This window comes from Amphiura filiformis, chromosome 15, assembly GCF_039555335.1.
Source record: "Amphiura filiformis chromosome 15, Afil_fr2py, whole genome shotgun sequence".
Taxonomy (NCBI): Eukaryota; Metazoa; Echinodermata; class Ophiuroidea; order Amphilepidida; family Amphiuridae; genus Amphiura; species Amphiura filiformis.
Genome location: NC_092642.1, coordinates 14,806,345 through 14,828,653, shown reverse-complemented (window position 1 = coordinate 14,828,653; position 22,309 = coordinate 14,806,345). Strand labels below are relative to the sequence as shown.

Here is a 22,309-nt window from a genome sequence, read left to right as displayed (position 1 = left end):
AAGATAGACCACCAACTTTAGACCTTCAACTTCTAGAACTAGAAGAAAACCCAATACTATACTACCAATAACACTTAGCCGCATTTCAAGAGGAATGGTCCAACACGACAGCGAAATACGAAAGAAAACTCACGGAGAAAGTATCAAAATATCTTCCACAACTCATATCGGCCTTCAAACTGGAAGAACACCACAGATCAGCTCAAGACATCATTGGACGGGAAATCTCTACAGAGAACAAATGAAAATAATAATTGCTCTGTGCATCTTCCTTTTTAGCACGAAAAACACCGTGTTTTGGGTCCAAATGGGGTAAAATTGCACAATTAAAAAAAATTCCCGTTAAAACCGGAACAAAATAGGCTCGTCGCACAACCCCACTCTTATTTTAATGCTCTCATCGTCACTACCTTCAACTTATACTAAATGCCCTCATATTTCACCGGACATAGAGCGAATAGAAATTTAAAACATTATTCTAGATTTGATTCGAAAATACTTTGTTTAGATTTTTGTAACATTTCGATATTTTGATATTTTGGTTACTCAAATGCATTTTAAGCCACTGGCTACACCGCCACGTTTCGTAAAACTATTCCATCATTTTCTAAAAGAACTCACCGGAAGTGACACAAAATGTTAATGATATGTTGATTGCAGGTGACTGGTGAGAGGCTTATACATTGAAATATTAAATAAGTATAACTACAGCACTCAGCATGCTCAGTAGCCAATGATAAATCGCGACGATTTCAGATATAGTAGCCAATGAGAAATCGCGGTGATGTAAGATCTACCACCGATTCTTGATGGAAACGTTTCGTAAAACTATTCCATCATTTTCTAAAATAACTCACCGGAAGTTACACAAAATGTTAATGATATGTTGATTGCAGGTGACTGGTGACAGGCTTATACATTGAAACATTATATAAGTATAACTACAGCACTCAGCATGCTCAGTAGCCAATGAGAAATCGCGACGATTTCAGATACAGTAGCCAATGAGAAATCGCGGTGATGTAAAATCTACCACCGATTCTTGATGGAAAAGGTTTAAAAGGAGGACTCTCAATCTTCACAGCCTCACAACTGTCTCAGTCTCACAATCGTCTCGGTCTCTCCGTCTCACAATCGTGCAGTCTTATTGCTCTCACAACAATCTGCTGTTGCAATATCAATTGTTCTTCGGTGAATTATATTGAGGTAAGTTTGTTTTGTACGTTTTACCTAGTACTTTGTAATTTTACAGTTTGTTTCATTTCGTCAATTTGTTTCCTAATAGTATGTGTTTATTTGTTGCCTTGTTTAAATGCAACACTTTGGGTTGGCAATCTGTTGTTTCCTTCTTTCTAGTTAATTCCTTGTCTAATGTTTATTGTTTTATGGTCTTGCCATTTTCAATTCCTTTTATTTAGCAGGACTTCAGCGTCTACTAAGTGTGTGTCTTGTTGAATATTTTCCCCAAATTCGATTTACAAATAATTGTTTTTTTGTTATTGTTGTTGATGTTATTGTGGTACACTATTACATTGATATCAAGGCTAATTTAAAATCAACACATTTTCCAGACGGTGGCGTAGCAATCAACCATTGCGACTGAACGCAATGATGTGTGACGCTATAAATTGGTCCACATGTGTAAAACAAATAGGACTATACATTTCTTCATTTTTACATTTCGTAAAATATTTTTCGACTTATTTTAAAAAAGTATTAGGGGGAACTTATAAGTTGTGGACACTATATTTGTAAAATGTATTTACAGCTTACTACAGGGTGTCCCAAAAAAAGAGGCCCCTCATTGCGCCCTCTTTTTCTCCTATTTGAGAAAAGTTGATCAAGTATAATGTTGGTATCTAAAGAAGCCTTTACCCATTAGCTTTCATAAACTGGAACAATTATTTCAATCGGCTCATAACTTTTGAAGATATGCCCTTTTAAAGAAATGTATCCGTTTTTCACTCTGTCCACGGAGGAGGTTTGACTACTTCAAAGATTGAAAGTGCATATACCATAACTTTATAAAATAACAACTTTATTTTAGGGAATGGGCTTTACCGGTGGGCTTATGGGTTATGGATTTTGTTAAGTGTCATTAATTTGGGCGAAATTGATGTGGGATGGGACTTCTTTTGCTATACTTGCAATTACTTATGTTTTTCTCGGTTATTTTATGCCTTTTTGTTTGATTATGTTTCTTACTTTATTGTTTCTCGCTTTCTTTTTATTGTCAACATAACAATTCTTCTTCTTGGAATAAAAGGTAGCCCTGAAAAGGGCTGTTTAGTTTGTCTTTGGTTCTTTTGAAGTGAGTTTACTGTGCTGCTCTGCCCTCTACCTGGTTGCCTTGTTGACGAATACAGGTTTCAGCCATAGTCCTCGTTGCATTAATTGCGTTGCGTACCAACCGTGTGCGCCGGATACTTGCGAATATAGCAGTAATACGTTTGCAAAGATCTTTGATTTTGCCACAAATGAAGAAATCAAGTGGTGTGAGGTCTGGTGATCTTGCAGGCCACTCCAAAGCATAACCCATCCCAACCACACTGTTTGCTATCCGTGGACATAGTGAAAAACGGGTACTTGTCTTTAAAAGAGCATATCTTCAAAAGTTGTGAGCCGATTGAAATAATTGTTTTGGTTTATTAAAGCTAACAATTAAAGGTTTCTTTACATACCAAAATATATTTGATCAACTTTTCAGAAATAGGCGAAAAAGAGGGCGCAATGAGGGGCCTCTTTTTTTGGGACACCCTGTATAACTGAATGCATTATATTTCGGTGCTGAGGTCAAGAAAAATCTGTTCTAGCATACCGGTACATCGTTATGAGAATATCGCATTTGAATATTTTGAACAATAGAGGACAATTAGGATTTGAAATTACCTCATAACTCGCAAACAATCTTTTTTGATTGAGTCACACGTTGATTATAATCTTCTTTCATTTTATTCAGTATTAAGGAAGACACAAGAAAAAATTCACTATGGCATGTGGTGATGAAAAAGTAAGTAATAGTTTTATTTCGCCTTTATTTTACGTCTTACTACCATACATGATAAATTTTCATACTATTAACACATCTGATTTTTGCTATACCAAAACTTTAAAAAATGCATTTATTGAAAATAAATTAAAGATCCTTGATCCGCATTTTTTTTTTCATCAAAATTGAGATTTTGGTATCAAAAGAAAGATCATATATTTCTCATTATCCCAGTGAAAGTTAACGCTTGAGATATTTTTCGTTTCGGAGCGATTTTTGGTAACCACACCGTAAGTGCACATGTAATCTCCGATGGTGTATTTTATACAAGTTTTGGTTCCATGTGTGACCATCCACTGCAAACCGCTCGTAAAGTCGACAAATTGTTACTGAGTTACAGTGCAAAATGTACATAAAGGTTGTATTAATAGCTACCTCAACTTCAAGTTAAACACCTTTTAAACCAACGGACCGCAACATCTATTATGTACTATTTCCGATTAGAGCGCTGACATATTGGAAAATGTTGCCAATCAATATTTACGAGAGTGTACATTCAACGTCCAGTTTTCAAAATTGGGTGACTTATGTTTGGTTGGTGTTAAAAACATCTAACGATAAGTTTTAATTTTAAAGGCTTTGGTATCATCGAATGGCTGCTTAGTGCTGTTCTGTGTTTAGTTTCTATAATACTTATTATTAATTAATTCATTTATTTTCCTTTTACTCTAGCATAGCAATAGATTAATACAATTTTTGAATATATCGCCCTGGACTACAATGTTCACGCGATACCTATGCATTGAACCATAAGAACAGGGATAAAGACCTGGATCGTAATTCTATAGATATTCATATTAAACTGATCACTCGCAACTGTAAGATTAGTATCGGTATTGAAAAGATCGGTTTTGGGCAAAAATTTGCACTTTCGGCTAAAAGTACCGAATATGAGGTTAATTGGATCAAAACCCACATACAGGCGTCAACATGGGGACGGGGGTGGGGGGGGGGGGTGACCGTGATTGTATGGACCGTCCCCCTATCAAAATATTGGGAGATTTATCCCCCCATCCCCCCGGATCTACGCCTATGAAAACAACCACAATTTTGCCTTTTAATATGCACTGTTTTATCTCCATACACACTTATAGATCATCGTTTACACAGAAAAAAACTTCAGCGGAGCCTGTGCAGAGTACCGTCAGGACCAGCCGCAACTGGGTGATTTTGACAATAAGATCTCTTCTATCAAAGTTTTCGGCAGTGTGTAAGTATAATGTTTTGTTTCTATATACGCCACGGGTGTAGGCCTAACTAAGCTTATAATTATTATATTGATATCGGGGGAAATTAGGTTTCAAATCACCATAACTTAAAAGAAGATGACTTTCTCTGACATGGGCCTCATTCATGATAATAAAAAGCAGAGAGAAATTACCTTGCATCTCACCGTGATGGAAATCCAGTCATGTTTCAATTAAACCCCACAGCCTGTGATTGGTACCTGGAAGGTAACTCTGGGTGACCGATGGTCTCCACATACGTCCTCTCTCTGCACATGACAACTATGCAGAGGCGCAGCCAGCATTTTTCAGAGGGGCGAAATGGTCATTTAATTAGCCCCTTTAAATAACTTCTCGCCCTTTAGAGTTAGAGTCCAATAGAAATATGTACATGCTTGACCCATGATTATATGGTTTCCTATTTCGTTTGCCGATAGGAGTAATTTGAGACAAGTTGCGATTGAAACGATGCATTTTGAAAATTTGTCCTCTGTGCATGAGATATTTGACATTTGACCTAGTTTACTCTATAACCCCTGAAGCAATCATTCTACCTGTAGTGCAATATGACAATGAGAGGAACAATATCTTACAACATGATAGAACACATTTTGACCCCATTATGATCTTCGACCCCTCATGGGAAGCATAGGGAGCATAGAAAAAAATGAAACCAATTCTACTTTTATCATTTGAGGCGTAAGAATGCCAAAAAACACTGGTTCTACTAGGTGTGGCCTAGGTCTAGACATATGCACCATGTTGCTGAAGGGTTAGAGTTCATAGGGGAAACGTTACAGGGTTTTTTTTAGGTCACCCAGGCACTCTCACTAAAATAATCCATGAGTTGTAATACCGGTAGGTAAAACAATGATTTCGAGGGTTCAGAAGCAGATAGCCGTAACACACTATGATCAGCTCTCACAAAATGAACATAAAGTTGGCTCCTTGCTGTGGCCTTCAAAATCAATATTTCCTTCACAATGTCTTTCGTTTTCTGTTGCATGTTGTCATGTTTAATGGACTGTATGTTCTATAGTGCCCTGGGGACGTCATGCTCGTTTTGTGGGAGCAGGTGATTGTAAGTTGAGGCTTTCTGGCTCCCAAACCTCGATTTTTTTAAATGTTCCCAATTGCAAAATATAAGTAATAGTACTTTACAAACTATTCTTTGGTAAATCTATCAAATATGGCGGGGATTTTTGAGAAATCTACGTATCACATTTGGAAGTGACGGGGATGACGGGGATGAAACCTGGGCTCTTTCGGCGAGAGCGTAAACACGGAAAAAGGGGGTCTTTTCGTGAGATTGGGGAAATCAAAAGGAGTTAAAATATAAACGTTGATGCAAACATTTGAAACATTTTGAAAAATTTGCACAAATTTGCAGTAAAGTCAGTAGCGTAGCCAGCGGGGGGGCAGGGGGGGGCAGACTGCCCCCCCTGACAAAAAAATTAAAGAAAAAAGTGCCCCTCTGACAAAAAAATGGAGAAAATCAGGAGGGCAAAGGAAAAGAAAAAGGGCAAGGAGCACCTTTTCTAGCAAAATTCAGGGCCAAAATAGTGTAAAATACAAAAATTTTCCGCGCTACGCGCGCACATTGTAACAATAAAGCCCTTTTTTAGCCGGATAATGGGCGAAAATAGTGTAAAATACCATTTTTTTCTCGCTACGCGCGCACATCATCCCAATAAGGCCCTTTTCGGGAAGCTCGAAGACATACAGTCTCTATGTATTGTATGATGCAACTGCAATTTTTTTCGTCTGCCCCAAAAATTTTATTTTGCCCCCCCGACCAAGAAAGCTGGCTACGCCGCTGAGTAAAGTAAAAGTATGTGTATGTGATTCCTTCGTAGATGGATCGGCTACACTTGGCCCGAGTACAAGGGATATGGACTTTTATTGGAAGAGGGCGAATACCCTGATTGGCAGAGCTTTCACGACATTCATGATGACTATCTGTCTTCCTTCAAGAAGATGGATATGGTAAGTAACGATGACTTCATTCAATAGATTAATACTTTATACAAAATATATGTATTCATATGAATAAACTTCAATATTTGACAACGAAACGATAAAATGTGAAAAATCATGAATTAAATTTTGCTAAATATTGTCAGACCCTACAAGTTTTCACCTTTACGAACCTGATGATAAACACTCAATTCTTTACAATTTGATAGTTTCCCACAAAGCTGTAGATTGTTGGGTACCACAAAATGTTGTTAAAAGCCATACCAGAGTATTCCTCCCATCTCAAGAATTCGAAAAACCTTAAACAGCCCCAATTCTAACGAAAATATAAGGATGATCACATTTCCGTGAGGACTTTTGAGCCAAAATTGTATATTAATTGAGTTAATTGAATACAGTTTGTAGTAAACTGGTATTTGTCTCTATGGCGATTTATAACCTTTATATTATTATTATTATCTTTATATATATTAATTATGAATCTTTATAAATATATCTATATATATATATAAAAAAAATAAAAAAAAATATAGACACAGATATTAATACATTTCACAACACTGTGTTTCACGCCAAAGCGATCATCAGGTGAATAAATTAAAATTGAAAAACACGATGATCAAAGGCCTTTCCAAAAACTCCGTAACCTAGCAACGCGTGCACGCGGTGTCGAAAAACACACCTGGCGCGAGTATGACGCACAACGGTAGGTTGTGACATAGGTTATGGAGAAAATGAATAGGCCTAAACATACCATATAAAACATTACTTTTTCTTAACACGGCTATGACGACATTTGCTTATCAGCTCACTTCTTTTGTTGAGCGAGATTCTTGGATTACTCATTTTTGAGTTTAAGATTGCCATTTTTTTCCGCGATGATGGGTTAGCTGTTCTAAGAAAATGTTCCGGAAGTGACGCAGACAGAATGCGAAAGAAAATCACAGAAATTTTCAAATCATACGGCTTGCGAATATCAGTTGAAACGAACCTTAAATCAGTTAATTTTCTAGATGTTAATCTGAATCTTATCAACGGAAGCTACAAGCCGTACAGTAAGCCGAACAATCCACCTGTATATATCAACACCAGCTCTAACCATCCACCAACAATTATTAGAAATATACCTGCAGCAATCAGTAAGAGAATTTCTACTTTGTCCTCAAGCAAAGAGATTTTCGACCAAGCAGCCGAAACGTACAACGAAGCGTTAAGTTCATGTGGCTATTCTGAAAAAATCCAGTACAGTGAAAAGGAGAATATCAATTCGACGAAACAAGATAATAGCAAAAAGAAGAATAAAAGCAGAAAAGAAAGGTTATATGGTTTAATCCGCCATTTAGTAAGAACGTTAAAACAAACGTAGGAGGTACTTTTATTCGCCTAATTAATAAGCATTTTCCAAGAGGGAGCAAGCTGTTTAAAATATTCAACAAGAACAGCGTGAAAGTAAGTTATAGTTGCATGAGAAATATAGGCGCGATTATGAAATCCCACAACGCACAAATCAGACGTAGCGCCGATAAGCCACCCGAAAAAGAGTGTAATTGTAGAAAAAAGGACAGCTGTCCTCTCAGTGGAAAGTGCTTATCTCAAGCTATAGTTTACAAAGCCACAGTAAACTCAGACAATGAATCAAAGCAATATATTGGATTAGCAGGCGGTACATTTAAGGAAAGGTACAACAACCACACTAAGTCTTTTCGGCTAGAAAAAAACAAAAAGGAGACAGAACTATCGAAATATGTTTGGGGGCTTAAACACAAAGATGAAAAGTTCAACATCAGTTGGGATATAGTTCAAAAATCCAACACCAAAATGAGAAAATCAGGAATTTGTAACCTTTGTTTAGAAGAAAAAATGGCAATCTTAAACTCAAAAATGAGTAATCCAAGAATCTCGCTCAACAAAAGAAGTGAGCTGATAAGCAAATGTCGTCATAGCCGTGTTAAGAAAAAGTAATGTTTTATATGGTATGTTTAGGCCTATTCATTTTCTCCATAACCTATGTCACCACCTACCGTTGTGCGTCATACTCGCGCCAGGTGTGTTTTTCGACACCGCGTGCACGCGTTGCTAGGTTACGGAGTTTTTGGAAAGGCCTTTGATCATCGTGTTTTTCAATTTTAATTTATTCACCTGATGATCGCTTTGGCGTGAAACACAGTGTTGTGAAATGTATTAATATCTGTGTCTATATTTTTTTTTTTTTTTTAAATAGCTCTACCATTTATTGGTATCGAGCACTGTATAGCTGTCTGTGATAATTTTACTTCTTTATATATATATATATATATCCATCTGTATATTTATTTATTTATATATATATATATATATATGATGGAACAACGAATAATCTTCCAACTTGGAACACTTAAACCAAACAGGATGAATCTACAATTTAATGTATTCAATATAAATAAATGTGACACTTAATTTAATTCATCATGCTGCTCAGTAGTCCATAAGTTGCGATCTGCGTACCTTTTTTCGTTTTTGCGTAATTCCTGCGTGTTTATGGCATGTGCGCTTTACGCGCTCGCACAACACGCGCTCGCTTTTCACACGCACGCACTTTACGCAACAATACTTTCTTTGGTTGTTTTCAGGTACGCGGACCGCAACTCACACTTGATAAAGGCCTACGGCCGAAATATCGTGAATAAATCTGTGGATTAAATTCCCAGAAAATAAAAACGGTTTGTTCCAGAACTCTAATTTAATGGATCTACTAAATCTAATCTTAATTTAATGGATCTATTGCTATGGTAGTTAATCCGATTTATTACGTTAATTCGCCAGCGAATTCATGTTCTTTTTCACTTTTCACATGCATTCACTCTATTATACAGGCACCATTGTGTGAGCCTTCAAACATACAACTCTTCGCATCTGAAAATTTCAGTGGACAAAGCACCATTTTGCAATCGTCCGTTTCTGACCTTCCCTGTTATGGGTTCAACACGACTTCTTCTATTAAAGTCAAAAGTGGCGCGTAAGTAAAATCATAGTCTACGATCAAATCACAATTTATTTATAATCTATTCCAGCTCCTCACTGGACCTTTGGAAGACTTATGGATATATTGTAATAGGAGTGGCTCCGAAACCTGGGGGGGGCTGTGGTGGCCCCAAATAATTTTAGGGTATCATAGTAATTCATAATGTAAGGTACAATTCATGTAAAATGTATTCATTTCAAGAGGTGCACACCCCTCCGGCACCCACCCCTTCAGCGTTTCAAGCCTCGGACCAGTCCTCATATTAATAGGTCCCCAATTTTATTAATATATATATCGGAGCCTTTGAATAGATATTAGCAACAGTGGAGGGTTCAAATTTCAAACTTTGTCAGATCGGACTCAAACTTGGTGAAAGCAATCCTTCATACGAGTGGAACACGTAAAAATATAATCGAGGTCATCCAAAGTCAAAGGTCATCCAGGAGCTAAATTTAAACTTTGCCTGATTTGGCTTTTAAACTTGGTGAAAGTAATTCTCCATATCACGGGAGCATGAACAAAATCAAACCGAGGCCACTCGCGGACAAAGGTCGTATATGGGGTCAAACGTTAGAGTACGTATGCCCAGTCGGGCTTAAAAGTGTTAAAAAGAATCCTCAGTATGACGGACAATGACAAAAAGTCAAAGGTCAAACAGTATCGCTGTATGCTGCTACAGTTACTCTCACAGCTGCGGCCTGAACTAGTTGCTATAAAGATTATGTGCCGACACGCGCAACTGATGCCAGGCATAGTGGTACGGGACGTACCGGTGCCGATATTTTACTACAAGATATTTGTCCATACCTTATAATTATAGGTAGCAATTTATTTTTAACTAAATGTCTTAAAATGTCATAAAGCAGTGAAAATTACCCAATTAACGGTTCGACGGATTATACTTTACGCCACAAGAAGCGGATACAAATGTCAGACAAAAAATTTTGCCGAAAACAAAACATTCTAACTAATACGAATTGCGTAAAATATTAGGCATGTTGTTTTATGTGCCATGGATCCCAAGACCCTCACGATCCACAACCCCTTCCAACGCATTGTACATGTGTATACCTCATGTTCATGCAAATTAATTACCATATTATTCATGAATTAATATTAAACAGGTGGGTCTTGTTCCAAAAGCCGAACTTCGCAGGTCGACAGTATATACTCACGACAGGTTCCTTTCCTACCAAAAAAAGCTGGGGAGCTGACGTAAACGCTGGCTACTATGTAGATGGGGACGACAAGATATCATCACTGAGGCCAGTAAAAAGAGTAAGTTGACATGGTTATCATGGTTATAGGCTGGGCTAGTGAGTACAAGGGAGTTCGTTCACCCCCAAAATTATGGTCTCAAATTATGGTATCAAAAAAGCGGTTCAGAAAATGAATCACTCACCTTAGAATAACAGAAGAGTATACTACTACAACGAATTGCAATCATTAATTAGGAGTAATCCTTTATCAAAAGTCATGTGCCGGTATGTCAGAATCGCGTGGTCAGAATGAACAAACAAAAATTACTATCATTTCTACCTGGGAGTTTCCATAACCTGACCACCATTTCTGACTACCTTTTCTGACCACCGTTTCTGACCATCTTTTTTGACCATCTTATTTGACATTATTTTGATGTTTGCTTCATTTTTATTATCTTTACACTTTGCACAATAATGTTGTACCATTCTGGGTGTTAAAAGTGACATAAAATTGAAATTACTAGTATCAAGTGAAATTTGTTTTGTTTTTCACAGGGCAGTTTAGAGAGGAGACACTTATCATTTCAGGTGCTGGGTCAATAATCAATAAAGTAAACACAATTACCACTTCACAAGGTCATATTCATGGTATTTGTCATACATGCCCTGATATATTAAAGGGTGCAGCATGAATGTGAATATGGGTTTAAGGGAATACGAGATATTGTTGGTCGAAGCAGATTTTCATTATCTGAATCAATATATTATTGAAAAATAACACTTTGGTGTTTTGCAGAAGTTCATTATACAAATCATATACTTTGGAAAACTTGCTTAATTTATTGTTAATGAGTTATGTACGTTTTACAAAAGTGTTGTTTTTTCAGCCCTCTTTACAGTACAACATAACTCAAGAACCGCAGCACCTACAAAAGTATATCTGTGATATTTGAATTAGTTCTACACGCTTGCTATGAATAAGCCCAATCGCCATTGTAACTTTCGGTTTTTTGGGACACTTTGACCTCTGACATATCTGGAAAATTGCTGTAATCATTAATAATTAATTTATCATTGTAATAATGTTATCATTATAAATAATAAAATAATTAATTTATACAATAATCAAATTTTTGGGTTTGTTTTTATTCTAGTATAAACACGTTTTAAATTATATTTTGTACGCACAAAACCCCAATTTTTCTGAATTTTCCCGATAGGTCAAAGGACAAAGTGTCCCAAAACTGCAAAATGTGTCCCACAATGCATTGCAAACTTCCAATGCCGATTGGGCTCATTGAGCAATGCAATTGTTGCTAAAGCTCACTACCATTTGCAAGGTGCTGTGAACTACTTTGTTTTCTGCTGCTTCGACCAACAATACATCGTATACTCTTAATTGTCCATCAGACAGACAAAGTCTGAACAGGGAAGTGCTGAGGGTAACACTAGGGAGCACTCGTTCGAATGAAGTCAGGAAAATTGGATGTGTGTGCAAAAGTTTATTTTATTTGTTTTAAATAATTTCATTTACCATGGAAGTGTTGTAGTTTTTAAGTTTCAAGTTTTTATTTGGAAATTGCTTTTACATCAGTGGCATTAAATATACAAACAAAAGTCAAACTGTATTAAACAAAACAAAATCAAAGGGTACTCGACAAGCAAAAGGTACAAATAAATAATCTAAAGTGAGAAAGAAATAACAACCATGTACCCTTAAAAATGTTGTTTATCTATTAACAAGTCCGTGAGAGAAAAGCTTGCAAATTATCACCCAGCATGGTGTAAAACACTACTAGGATCCAAAACATTCTCATCTATTAGTGCACAGTTCTTTAACTCCAATACATTTGTACATTCATTGAATGACCTTTGAAAATTGGGGTACAAAAACTCATACTCTGCAACTTGAGGTCACATTTTCATTTTGCACTATGATTGTTTAGTTAATGTTATTGGACTATGGCATTGGGATAAGGCCATTGTGGTCTATAGTGTAAGAATCAAATATCACAGGGCTCACTGTAAAAGCTGGTCAGAAAAGGTAGTCAGAAAATGTAGTCAGAAAAGGTGGTCAGGTTATGGAAACACCCTTTCTACCTTTGGTAATATGCCAGTGATGTGCCGGTATGTCAGAATAAAAGGCAACTGCAGTTTACATGGTGGCTTATGTCGGCATATTTAGGATGCCGGAAGGCCAGAACACAAAATGGGTTTTTTTATGCAGGTATAAGTATGTAAAAACCATGGCATATTATATTACACTAATTAGTGCTGTATCTTGCTGTCTCAAATTTTGGGAGAATAAATAAAGAGTTTAATTCTTAGATTATCACTTCACTCACTTTGTCAACTGTGAATGTTTTGTACATACTTTCGTCAAGACCCTTCTAGTTTTTATATTTTTCCCAGGTTTTATTTTTTTAATTAATTAATCTTTGTTTTTTGAAACATCTAGGGGCGGTTGGGTTACGCCAACTGAAAGATTTTTTTGACCTGAGCATGAGGCATGTATGTAAACCCCATGACCGTAGAATCAGGGCTATTGGAATGGACCAGGGGAATGGATTTAGAGGTGTGACTGTCAAAATGTTATTATTCAAGAACGGTTCGAGCAGTTGTCATTTTTTAAAGTACGCGAGTTTATAACTCTGTTTGGTTCAGACATTAAAATACTAAAAAATTTAATACACGGTTTTATGAGAGACACCATTATTATGAGACCCTTGAGACTACCTTCAAGTAATACGCTTTGTTTCTTTTTCTTCCTCTTCATAGCCAGGCAATGATCCAGACGACGACATTAAGGTAAACAGGCCCGTCGGAAGCAAATTAAAAGTGGTACGGCCCACTTTTGGGGGTCTGGGGGTGAAACCCCCAGCGGGGTTTGAAGGGGCAGAGCCCCTCATGGGGGTTCGAGGGGGCGAAGCCCCCTGGAAGCTCAAACACTTTGGAAAATGAAAAGTAGAATTTCAACGGTAAGTTAATAGGACTAAACTTCAAAACTAGGACATTCAAAATAAAATGATCAACCATAAAACATGTTACCAATTCATGATAAGACTCGATTACAGTACACATGATAGTAATTTTGAAAGCCCAGTTTTCGAACGGGGGGTAGAAAATTTAGGAAAATGAAGACCCATTTGTAGCCAATTGGTGGACCATTTTGTCACTGTTATTGTGTAAAATTTTAGTTTGAAAAAGCCTAAAATTTGCAAAAAGACGGCCCAATTGAAGCCATTTGTGGACAAGTTTTAACTTTTATTGTCTGAATTATTGCTTTATAATTATGTACCCATAAAGTTGCGCACGCGGGTGTCAGAAGTGAGAAAATGGTGCAAAATGAAGACCTAATTGAAGCCATTTGGTGGACTATTTTTGCACTATTATTGTGTAAAATTTTAATTTTGAAAATGCCGAAAATTTGCGAAATGACGGCCCAATTGAAGCCATTCGTGGACAAGTTTTGACCTTTATAAATTACCCGGTATTGCTTTACATGTAAACATAAAGTTGCGCACGCAGGGATATGCCCCACTTAGAAGTGAGAAACTTTTGCAAAATGAAGACCAAATTGAAGCCATTTCGTGGACCATTTTGGCACTATTATTGTGTAGTTTGAAAAAGCCGAAAATATCAAATTTACGAAATGACAAGCCAATTGAAGGCCAATTTTTCACTGTTATTTTATGAATTATTGGTTTAAACATCAAGTGGTGAGTGTTAAATACTACAGACACGAAAACTGACAGTTGTTTGTATACGCAGGGGGTGTCTGAGGAGGATGTACCCCTGAGAAGTTTTGGAAATTTTGCAAAATGAAGGTCCAATTGAAGCCATTTGGTGCATCATTTACACTATCATTGCTTTTTAAAACAAAAAAGGCCCAAACTCAATTTTTAAAATTATAAATGTTACACTGACACTTTATAGGCCTAAGACTTGAGATTCGCAATTAAAGCATGCATGGATCGATGTTGAATTGAAGTCAGCACGGAGTCCGTCTTAATAGGCCTATATACTGACTTTGATGACAATGTGACGGGCCCTGCATGTAAAATAATCACAGACTTAGGTCTATAGATTGACCCGACTGCGATTTAGGCATGGGCCTACTATAACGTGCAATTTAACCTTTTCCCTTCTCCCTTTTCTCTTCTTTTTTCCCTTTTCCTCTTTCTCTTCTCTTCTCTTCTCTCCTTTCCTTTTTTTTTTGGCTAAAAAGTGGTACGGCCATGGCCGTACCGGCCGTAGCGGTTCCGACGGGCCTGAAGGTAAATATAATGCAAGTGTTTTCTTATATGTTTAAACGAAATAAATTTCCGTGTTTTTATTCACGCAAGGAAACCCCCCACGATGTATATTGCGCAGGGGAATGCTTCACCTGACCTTGTTTCATTTTTAAAAGGCGACAAAAAACAACATGTTCTACGGGCAGATGGACTTGCCAAAGTAAGGTCGGTCAGTCGAGAATTTCCTTTTTCAAAAATACCAAAAAATTATAGGTCTTTTTTTTTTAGGGGGGGGGGGGAATCTATATCTGCAATACGAAAGGTCGCAAATGACGGACGGCTTTTCCTTCCTTTATGTACATATCATTAATTTTATCAAGTTCACTTCAAGTACTGTTAAATGTCAAAAACATCAATTTGATTAAGTTGCCATAAAATTTGTATTTATTCTTCGTTTATCAAATGCTTGTAACTTTACTTCTTAGTCACATTGGATTCAATGGGGTGTTATAATGTGCAGGTTTTTCCAAGTGTAAGGATTCTTTTTGGCACAGTATACTTTACTTTCCTCGAATGCATAGTAGTAAACAGTAATAAAATCAAAACCAAGTTAGTTGTGTTGTTTTTTCTAAGCACGTACTTTTAAACAAAACAGATGCAAAGTAAATCTAGCAAAGCCGAAAATTGAACCAATTTGCAACTTCAAGAGGGCGCCCCAAAAAAGTGCAAATTTGACACATAACTTTATGGTCTTATGGATTGATTACAGGTCACTCTTTATGAAGGTGTAAAGTTCTCAGGCAGAAAACATGTGTTTACGAGTAAAGATGACAATACGTCCGACATTCAAGGCCGCATCAAGTCTGCAGTGGTAAATGGAAGAAAAAAGTGAGTAGTAGAGTAATTCGTGAAGGTTATGAAAAATATAGTCCGACGTCGACTGTGCGAGTTCGCGTTGAGAAATATTGAGAACAAAAACCCCAAAACAGAGCATCGAACAAATGTTTTTGAGCGGAAATCGCAACCGAGAACTATTAAACACTCAACGGAAAACGTCTGACTATTATTGTTTATAGGCATACACTAGGCCCAATCTGCTCGGGTGGTAACAGGTCGATAAAGGGTCATTTAGTCATAAAGTCCTAACCCCATATCCCAACCCTGAACTTCATAACCTAAGCCTTTATCTTTAACCCTAAACATAACCATAACCCTACCCTAGGTACCTACCCTTAACTCTAATCCTATAACATTTGCAACCATAACCCGGGGGCCATGTTGTATATACATGTACGGCTGTTAAGAACCCTTCAAATCGCTGTCACCCAAGGACACATTTCTCGAACACATTTTCTGTCATCCAAAGATCCCTTATTATTCCATTCGTTCTGTCACCAAAAAGGCCCTGGTTATTTAATTTGAACAGCAACTTCCATTTATCACTGATATTCAAATTTTACTTATTTTGAAATAACAGACCCAAATGATTGTATGCTGAACTTATAATATTTAAAGATTGTTTGCCGAACTTAAGATTTAATAGTAAATATGTTAACTATTATATGTATTTGTACCAAAGTATTGATTACGACACGTGAATAAAATGTAGGAAGCAAAATGGCCGCTAATGGCGCCTATTGTCTGGACCTAAGATACATACAATTAAATTGTGACGTAATTCCAGTCGCCCTTCGCATAATTCAACTGTCCCTGTTATCATGCTGTATTATCGTCTTTTATTATTACTATTCAATAGTTGGAAGCTCTACAGTGTGGCATATCCTAAAACGGGTGCAACAGCTGTTACTGAACTCAACTACAGTAATCCAAGGTACCCAAATCCAACATCTATGCCGGGTGCGGACAACACAGATGGAGTCCAGGTTTTATCACTGTACCCGGTATGTAAAACTCCCATATATTGAAATATGTCATGTGCCCATGAAAAGACCTGGAAAATCCTACACCCAATGACCCAGTAGCCTGGAAATGGACCCACTGAATGACCCACTTTCTTGAAAAATTAGTTCTCAAAATTGAAATTTCAGCGCGCTTTGCGTGCATTTTGAGCGAAATAAATGAGTTGTGTCTATTTTGTACTTTGAAATTGTGAAATTTTGGGCGCTCTCATATAAAATCACCCCATTTTTGACATTGCCAACACCGAATGACCGCCTTTTTCTGAAAATTTCTACACCGATTGACCCCTAGTTTCGTATTCGAGCACCCCGGAAAACGATTAATTGAATTTAAGTTTGTTACAGTGCCACATAAAAAGCTAGGGTTTGTATAGGGTATTGGTTTCAAGCACTCGAAGTATGAAAGTGACGTATCAACATGTCTCGTACTTCCATGGTATAAGAGTACGACTAAAGTTGTCTATCGGTGTAGAATTGGGTTTTTTTTCAAACAAGGTGGTCGTTCGCCGTGGACTGCTAAAAATAGGGGTCATTGGCAGACAATGAAATAGGATTAAGCCCCAGGACAAGGCACCGTAGGCTAGCTAAAGTCAGCCAAGCCGAATAAAAATTCCCTTTAAAACGGAATGGTGGACTATAATGTGCAGAGTTGCTATGTGAAACAACAATCACAATCGCTTATTTAGACAATAATAACTACGCAGTGCACATCATCTATTTGTAGATCATCAAGTGAAATCGATGCACGTAATCTTGATTGCAGTAGAGGACCTTTTGGGCTTTCACTGGGCATGCTGGTAGTACTATACACCAAAGGCATTGATTGAGTGTTTATCCACTTAGCTCATGAATGATGAATATTATGCAGGATGTGCGATCCAATCAAAAGATTATTGTAATCAGTTCTTGTGCTGTCGGTGATATCTAGTTAAGACTACTGAAAAATGATGAGGCCTAAAACAATACCCGTTACCCGACAATTTCACAAAATGATCTCACAATCTCAAAATAGATGGTGGAAAATTATCATTGTTATTCATTAAACTACCGGCGTAAATTGACATTTTCAACAAATCGAAATGACATTTCATGTTATTTTACTTATTAAATGTTTTATTTCATAACTTACCCCACAAATCTAATATATATATATATCTTAAATTGAGCCCTTATGCAGTATATGTCCAAATTTTGATATACAATTGGATGCTTTACGCCCAATATTTATTGGTCGAGCTATGGGTTTTAAAATATTGCACGAGACATACAATATTTCAAAACTCATAGCGAGACCAATAAATATTGGGCGTAAAGCATCTAATATTATCATTGTTTTGTTTTTGATCCAATATTTTCACACACTTGGATTTATCAAAACATAATAATTAGCTGCATTGCTCCGGCGTATTTGATATAAGAAGTACATACAATTTCAGCGTAGTTACCACAACCTCAGACCACAACCTTTACTAGCGTAATGAGAAAAGTATGACATTTTTTATGATCCAAAAATGATAATCTCAGCTTTGATGAAGAAGAATTTGGTATGAGGCTGTCAATCGTGTCATGAATATTATACTGTACTTCTGTCATTCTCCCGTCCACATCCATTTTGTTGTGTTTTCTTTTCCCCTTTTACTTTTTGCCCTGTTGATGAAATTATTTTCAGATGTTTGTATTTACTTGCTTATTTTCTCTCTTTTCATTTCTCAGGTTAAACCAGACGAATAGAAACCCTGTTTGGTGCGATCGTAACTGCGAGGTACGGGGTGCGTGGTGAACCACATAAACAAATTGCCCTGCCGCATCGTCACGATTATTGAAGCCTTAGTTTAAGCATTTTGATAAAAGAACATAGTATATGGTTTAGGGTTATTGATTAGTGTAAACATTAAGATTATGATAATTATAAGTTAACAGATTATGGTTTGAATGTAAGTTTGAGGTGTTTCTTTTGCGCAGGAAATTGTACTAATACTTGTAATAATAAAATCTCCTGTAACATTGAAAGTTTTGGACAGCAACTTTTGATTACCATTGTTCTATGGGAAAACACTAGAAAGCAAGTGATATTGATTTAAAGTTTATCCATTGACATCTAGCATGTCTAGCGTTTACGTTTGCATATTTTGATGTGAAAGTTTTACACGGCAATGTTACCTGTAATGTTGTCATTCATCTGTTCATAGTCACAAATTTGCTGCTGCTGACTTCCTTCTCATGGTTCCGTAATCTTAAGAGAACCAATCATTTAGAATGAATCTTAATGTCCAAAATGACACATTCGTTTGGCTTTAAAGATTTTGTTAAAGATATGAAAAAATGATTACGTTAAATAATTAGAGTACCAAGACTCAACAAGTTATATTAAACAATAAACACAGATTATAAACTTCCGATGTCATGGATGTAGACAAGAATAAAACAAGTAAATTAAGAATAAAATGTAGGATCTTTTGATATTCTATTTTAGCATTATGTTTGTCTATCTTTTTAAATGTTCTGTTTAGTTAATTTCAAGTGTGTATTTTTAAATTTACCAACTATTCAGCAAAACTGATTAATATAGTCTTCCTGGGCTCAAACTAGTCATGCTAGTGAGCTTGTATTTATAGTGATCATGTAAAACCTTGGTCAACGAAGTATTAATTTTAATGTAGCGCTACCTGGTTTGGTTATAAGTCTAGTGAACTGGAAAGTGGCTAAATATGAATATTCATAAGTAAGTTTTATTATAGTTTCTTAAGTTACATAGTTTTAAGAGGTATAAATAGTAAGTGTATGACTTAAGATACATTGTACTAATATATATATAAAAAGACACCAATCTGCTGTGCGGATTTATTTTTTATGCAAATATATACTAGTAATTGATATTTTATAACTATTAGATCAAGATAATGGTTTGCTCTACATTTCGTTTTTAATAAATCTTTAGTTTAGATCAGGGATATGAGACATATCTCTCATATTCCTGTTTAAGCATAGAACTACTGAGCCATATTTTGTAACTCGGACTACGAAGGGGGGGGGGGGGGTGCAACCCCACCTAATTATCAATTATAAACATCATATACCGTTATATTTGGTACTAGTGTATAGCTATTGGTATCCTCTATTGTAATCTTTGATGGCCGGTCCTTACCTGGGTAAAAATTCTCTCACTAAAATGAGCGCTTAGGTAGTTTCAAGAAATGTAAGCGTATGATTAAGGATAGCATAATAGTTTCAATTTGCTGTGTAGATTTATAATGGAAAATATATTGCTTCAACATATATTAAAGGTCAGCATCTTGAACAATATCTGTGTGTCATATGTGTTTTTAAACATTAAAACATTAAAATGTTTTGTTTGGTGGGGACTGATTTTTAATATAACGTTATCATAGCGCTGCATAACCTGTGGACAGGGGATATCCAATTTCTGCCCAAAGGTATGTCAAGATTTTTTACAATAGTTGATAAAGTTTTGTGTACATGTATGGCTGCATTACCAGTAGAGGGGGGGGGAATCAAGAAATGTTTGCCAATGTGTATGTCAAAATAATACATTGTAAGTGTATCTGAACAAGTATTTCTGTAGCGCTGCATAACCCATCCTAGGGGAAACGTTTACCAAAATGTATGTGAAGCTGGTCACGGTTTTCTGTAATACACATGTACTGCATTTGCCAAATTTATCATGTCAAAATCGTCCATTTTAACAGTTCGATTATTTGTCTGTAGCCCTGCATGTATGACATGTCCTGGGACTGCCAGAGGGGAAGCCCCCTCGGAGTCACGAAAAGTTGCCAAATCTTATATAAAAATTGCCCATTTTAACAGAGGAACCGGATGGAAAAGCCGAAACTAGGGAAATACCTCTATGTCCATTTCCTGCTAGTCACATTTTGACACTGGGAGGCAAAGTGAGTGTCTGGAGTATTGTGTCTATTTTTACCTCAAAAGTGGAAACTTTACCTATTTGGCAAGGGGAAACTGAGGAAGTATCCCAGAACTGGGGGAAAATGCCCAATTACCTCTTCATGCCGGGCCCCTATTTTACAGTGGGGCAACTGGCACCAAAGCCCAACAAATATTGTGAAATTTCCCAATATTCCCTTTGTGTTGCCCCTATTTGCCAGGGGGAGTTTAAACTGGGGTCATATCCCAAGGCTAAGAGGCAAATATCCCGATGCCCCCTTACCTCACTGGAGATGACACATATATCCTTGATAGTATAGATATCCATTTATATAACTATCTCAACCCAGTACCCATGTATCAGTATTCCCAAACCCGTATCTGTAACCCATTGTCATTAACCCTAATCAGGTACCCTTAACCCTAGTCATGCGCGTATTTTTTTTTTGGGGGGGCTTTTGGGGCGCCAGGCCACCGGGGGGAGCCAAAACTAAGGGGCGGCGGAAGAAGAAGGTGGGGGGCAAAAACAAGGCCGGCGGAAGAAGAAGGGGCGGCAAAAAGAATTAGTAAAGAAAAAAGGGCGGAAAAATTTGAAAAAGTATAAAAAAAAACTGTGAAAAAATGGTACTATGCATCGCTTTTAGGGCGCTAGCGCCTAAAATCCTTTTTTCTTCTTTTTTTTGCTCTTCACTTTTCAAAACAAGGAATAAAAAATTGGGTCCATCTTTTCGGGCTGTTGAGGAAGGGGAGGCAAAATTGAATTTTCTTCAGCCCCCGGGGTAGGAGCGGTCACGGTACGCCACTGCTTGTAACCCAGAATCCTTGACCCCATTCACACCCATAACCGTACGTGCGTACCGTGACCCAGTACCCTTAACCCTAATTATGTGCCCGTCCATGATATGTTGCTGTGCCTTTGTTCTGATTCCTTCAACATAATATACTCCGATTGTTTGCTACTGCTGCTTTAATATACATGTGTATTTATTTATTTATTTTTGGCTGAACCATGAACCGGTGTCAAAGTAAAGAATATTATAAAAAACAATTTCCCAACCGGGGTGACACACTCCTCATAGCACATGGTTTAATATTCATGTTTTGGTGTCCTTTTCTTATCTTGAAATGCCAAGAAAAATGTTTTTGAATATTATTAAAACGTTTTCTCTATATAACTCGACATTTTTAAAGAGTTTTGTATAAAGCGTTCATATATCCTTTAATACCCTTTATATAACCCGACATTCAAACGTTTTCTGTAAAATGAATACAATCAAGCACCGGGTCAATAAGAAATGAAATCACACCAGATCACACCAAATGACTATATTTTCTGCATTGTGCCACGCCAAATATTAATTTGCAGAATTTTGTATATCTACTTTTAGCATTATTTCCACTATAATCATCAAATAAAAAATGTATCATTGCATCATTTATTAATGATATTTTAAAATTTGATTTCATTTGCTTTTATATGCGTCCTTTAGTATTATGGGCTCATTTGATTTTCAATTTTAAGAACATATGTTTGTTGATCATTTAGTCAGTTTCAATTGTGTATTACTAATTAGTCAATTATTCCGGAATACCATGAATATAGTTTTCATGGGCTCAAACTAATGGACTTGTGCTTATAGTGATCATGTAAAACTTTGGTCAGTGAAGTGTAAACTTTGATGTTTAGTGATACCTGGTTTGGCTAGGTCAAGTGTTTTTGGAACTGGCTTGGTATGTTTATCTTTTCTTTCTTTTTTTGTCTGTTTGGTTTTATTTGTCTGCTACGTGCAGAGTGAT

General features: G+C 36.7%; 1 protein-coding gene across 1 annotated transcript; it reads left to right on the top strand.

Moving 5' to 3' along the window:
• The first annotated feature begins 974 nt into the window (after positions 1-974).
• Positions 975-19,912, top strand: LOC140171294 (gamma-crystallin D-like). The gene is made up of 10 exons (XM_072194524.1): positions 975-1,206; positions 2,960-3,010; positions 4,144-4,259; positions 6,132-6,261; positions 9,105-9,247; positions 10,378-10,531; positions 13,234-13,263; positions 15,460-15,578; positions 16,447-16,591; positions 18,323-19,912. The coding sequence occupies exons 2-10, from the start codon at positions 2,990-2,992 to the stop codon at positions 18,338-18,340; spliced, it is 876 nt and encodes a 291-aa protein (XP_072050625.1). The 5' UTR covers positions 975-1,206; positions 2,960-2,989; the 3' UTR covers positions 18,341-19,912.
• Positions 19,913-22,309: the final 2,397 nt, after the last annotated feature.

Bases quoted from the DNA above. Each gene is read 5' to 3' on its own strand.
- LOC140171294 (XM_072194524.1), top strand. From the start codon at position 2,990: ATGGCATGTGGTGATGAAAAA. The intron at 3,011-4,143 runs GTAAGTAATAGT...ACACACTTATAG, and splicing joins TGGCATGTGGTGATGAAAAA to ATCATCGTTTACACAGAAAA. The intron at 10,532-13,233 runs GTAAGTTGACAT...TCCTCTTCATAG, and splicing joins CACTGAGGCCAGTAAAAAGA to CCAGGCAATGATCCAGACGA.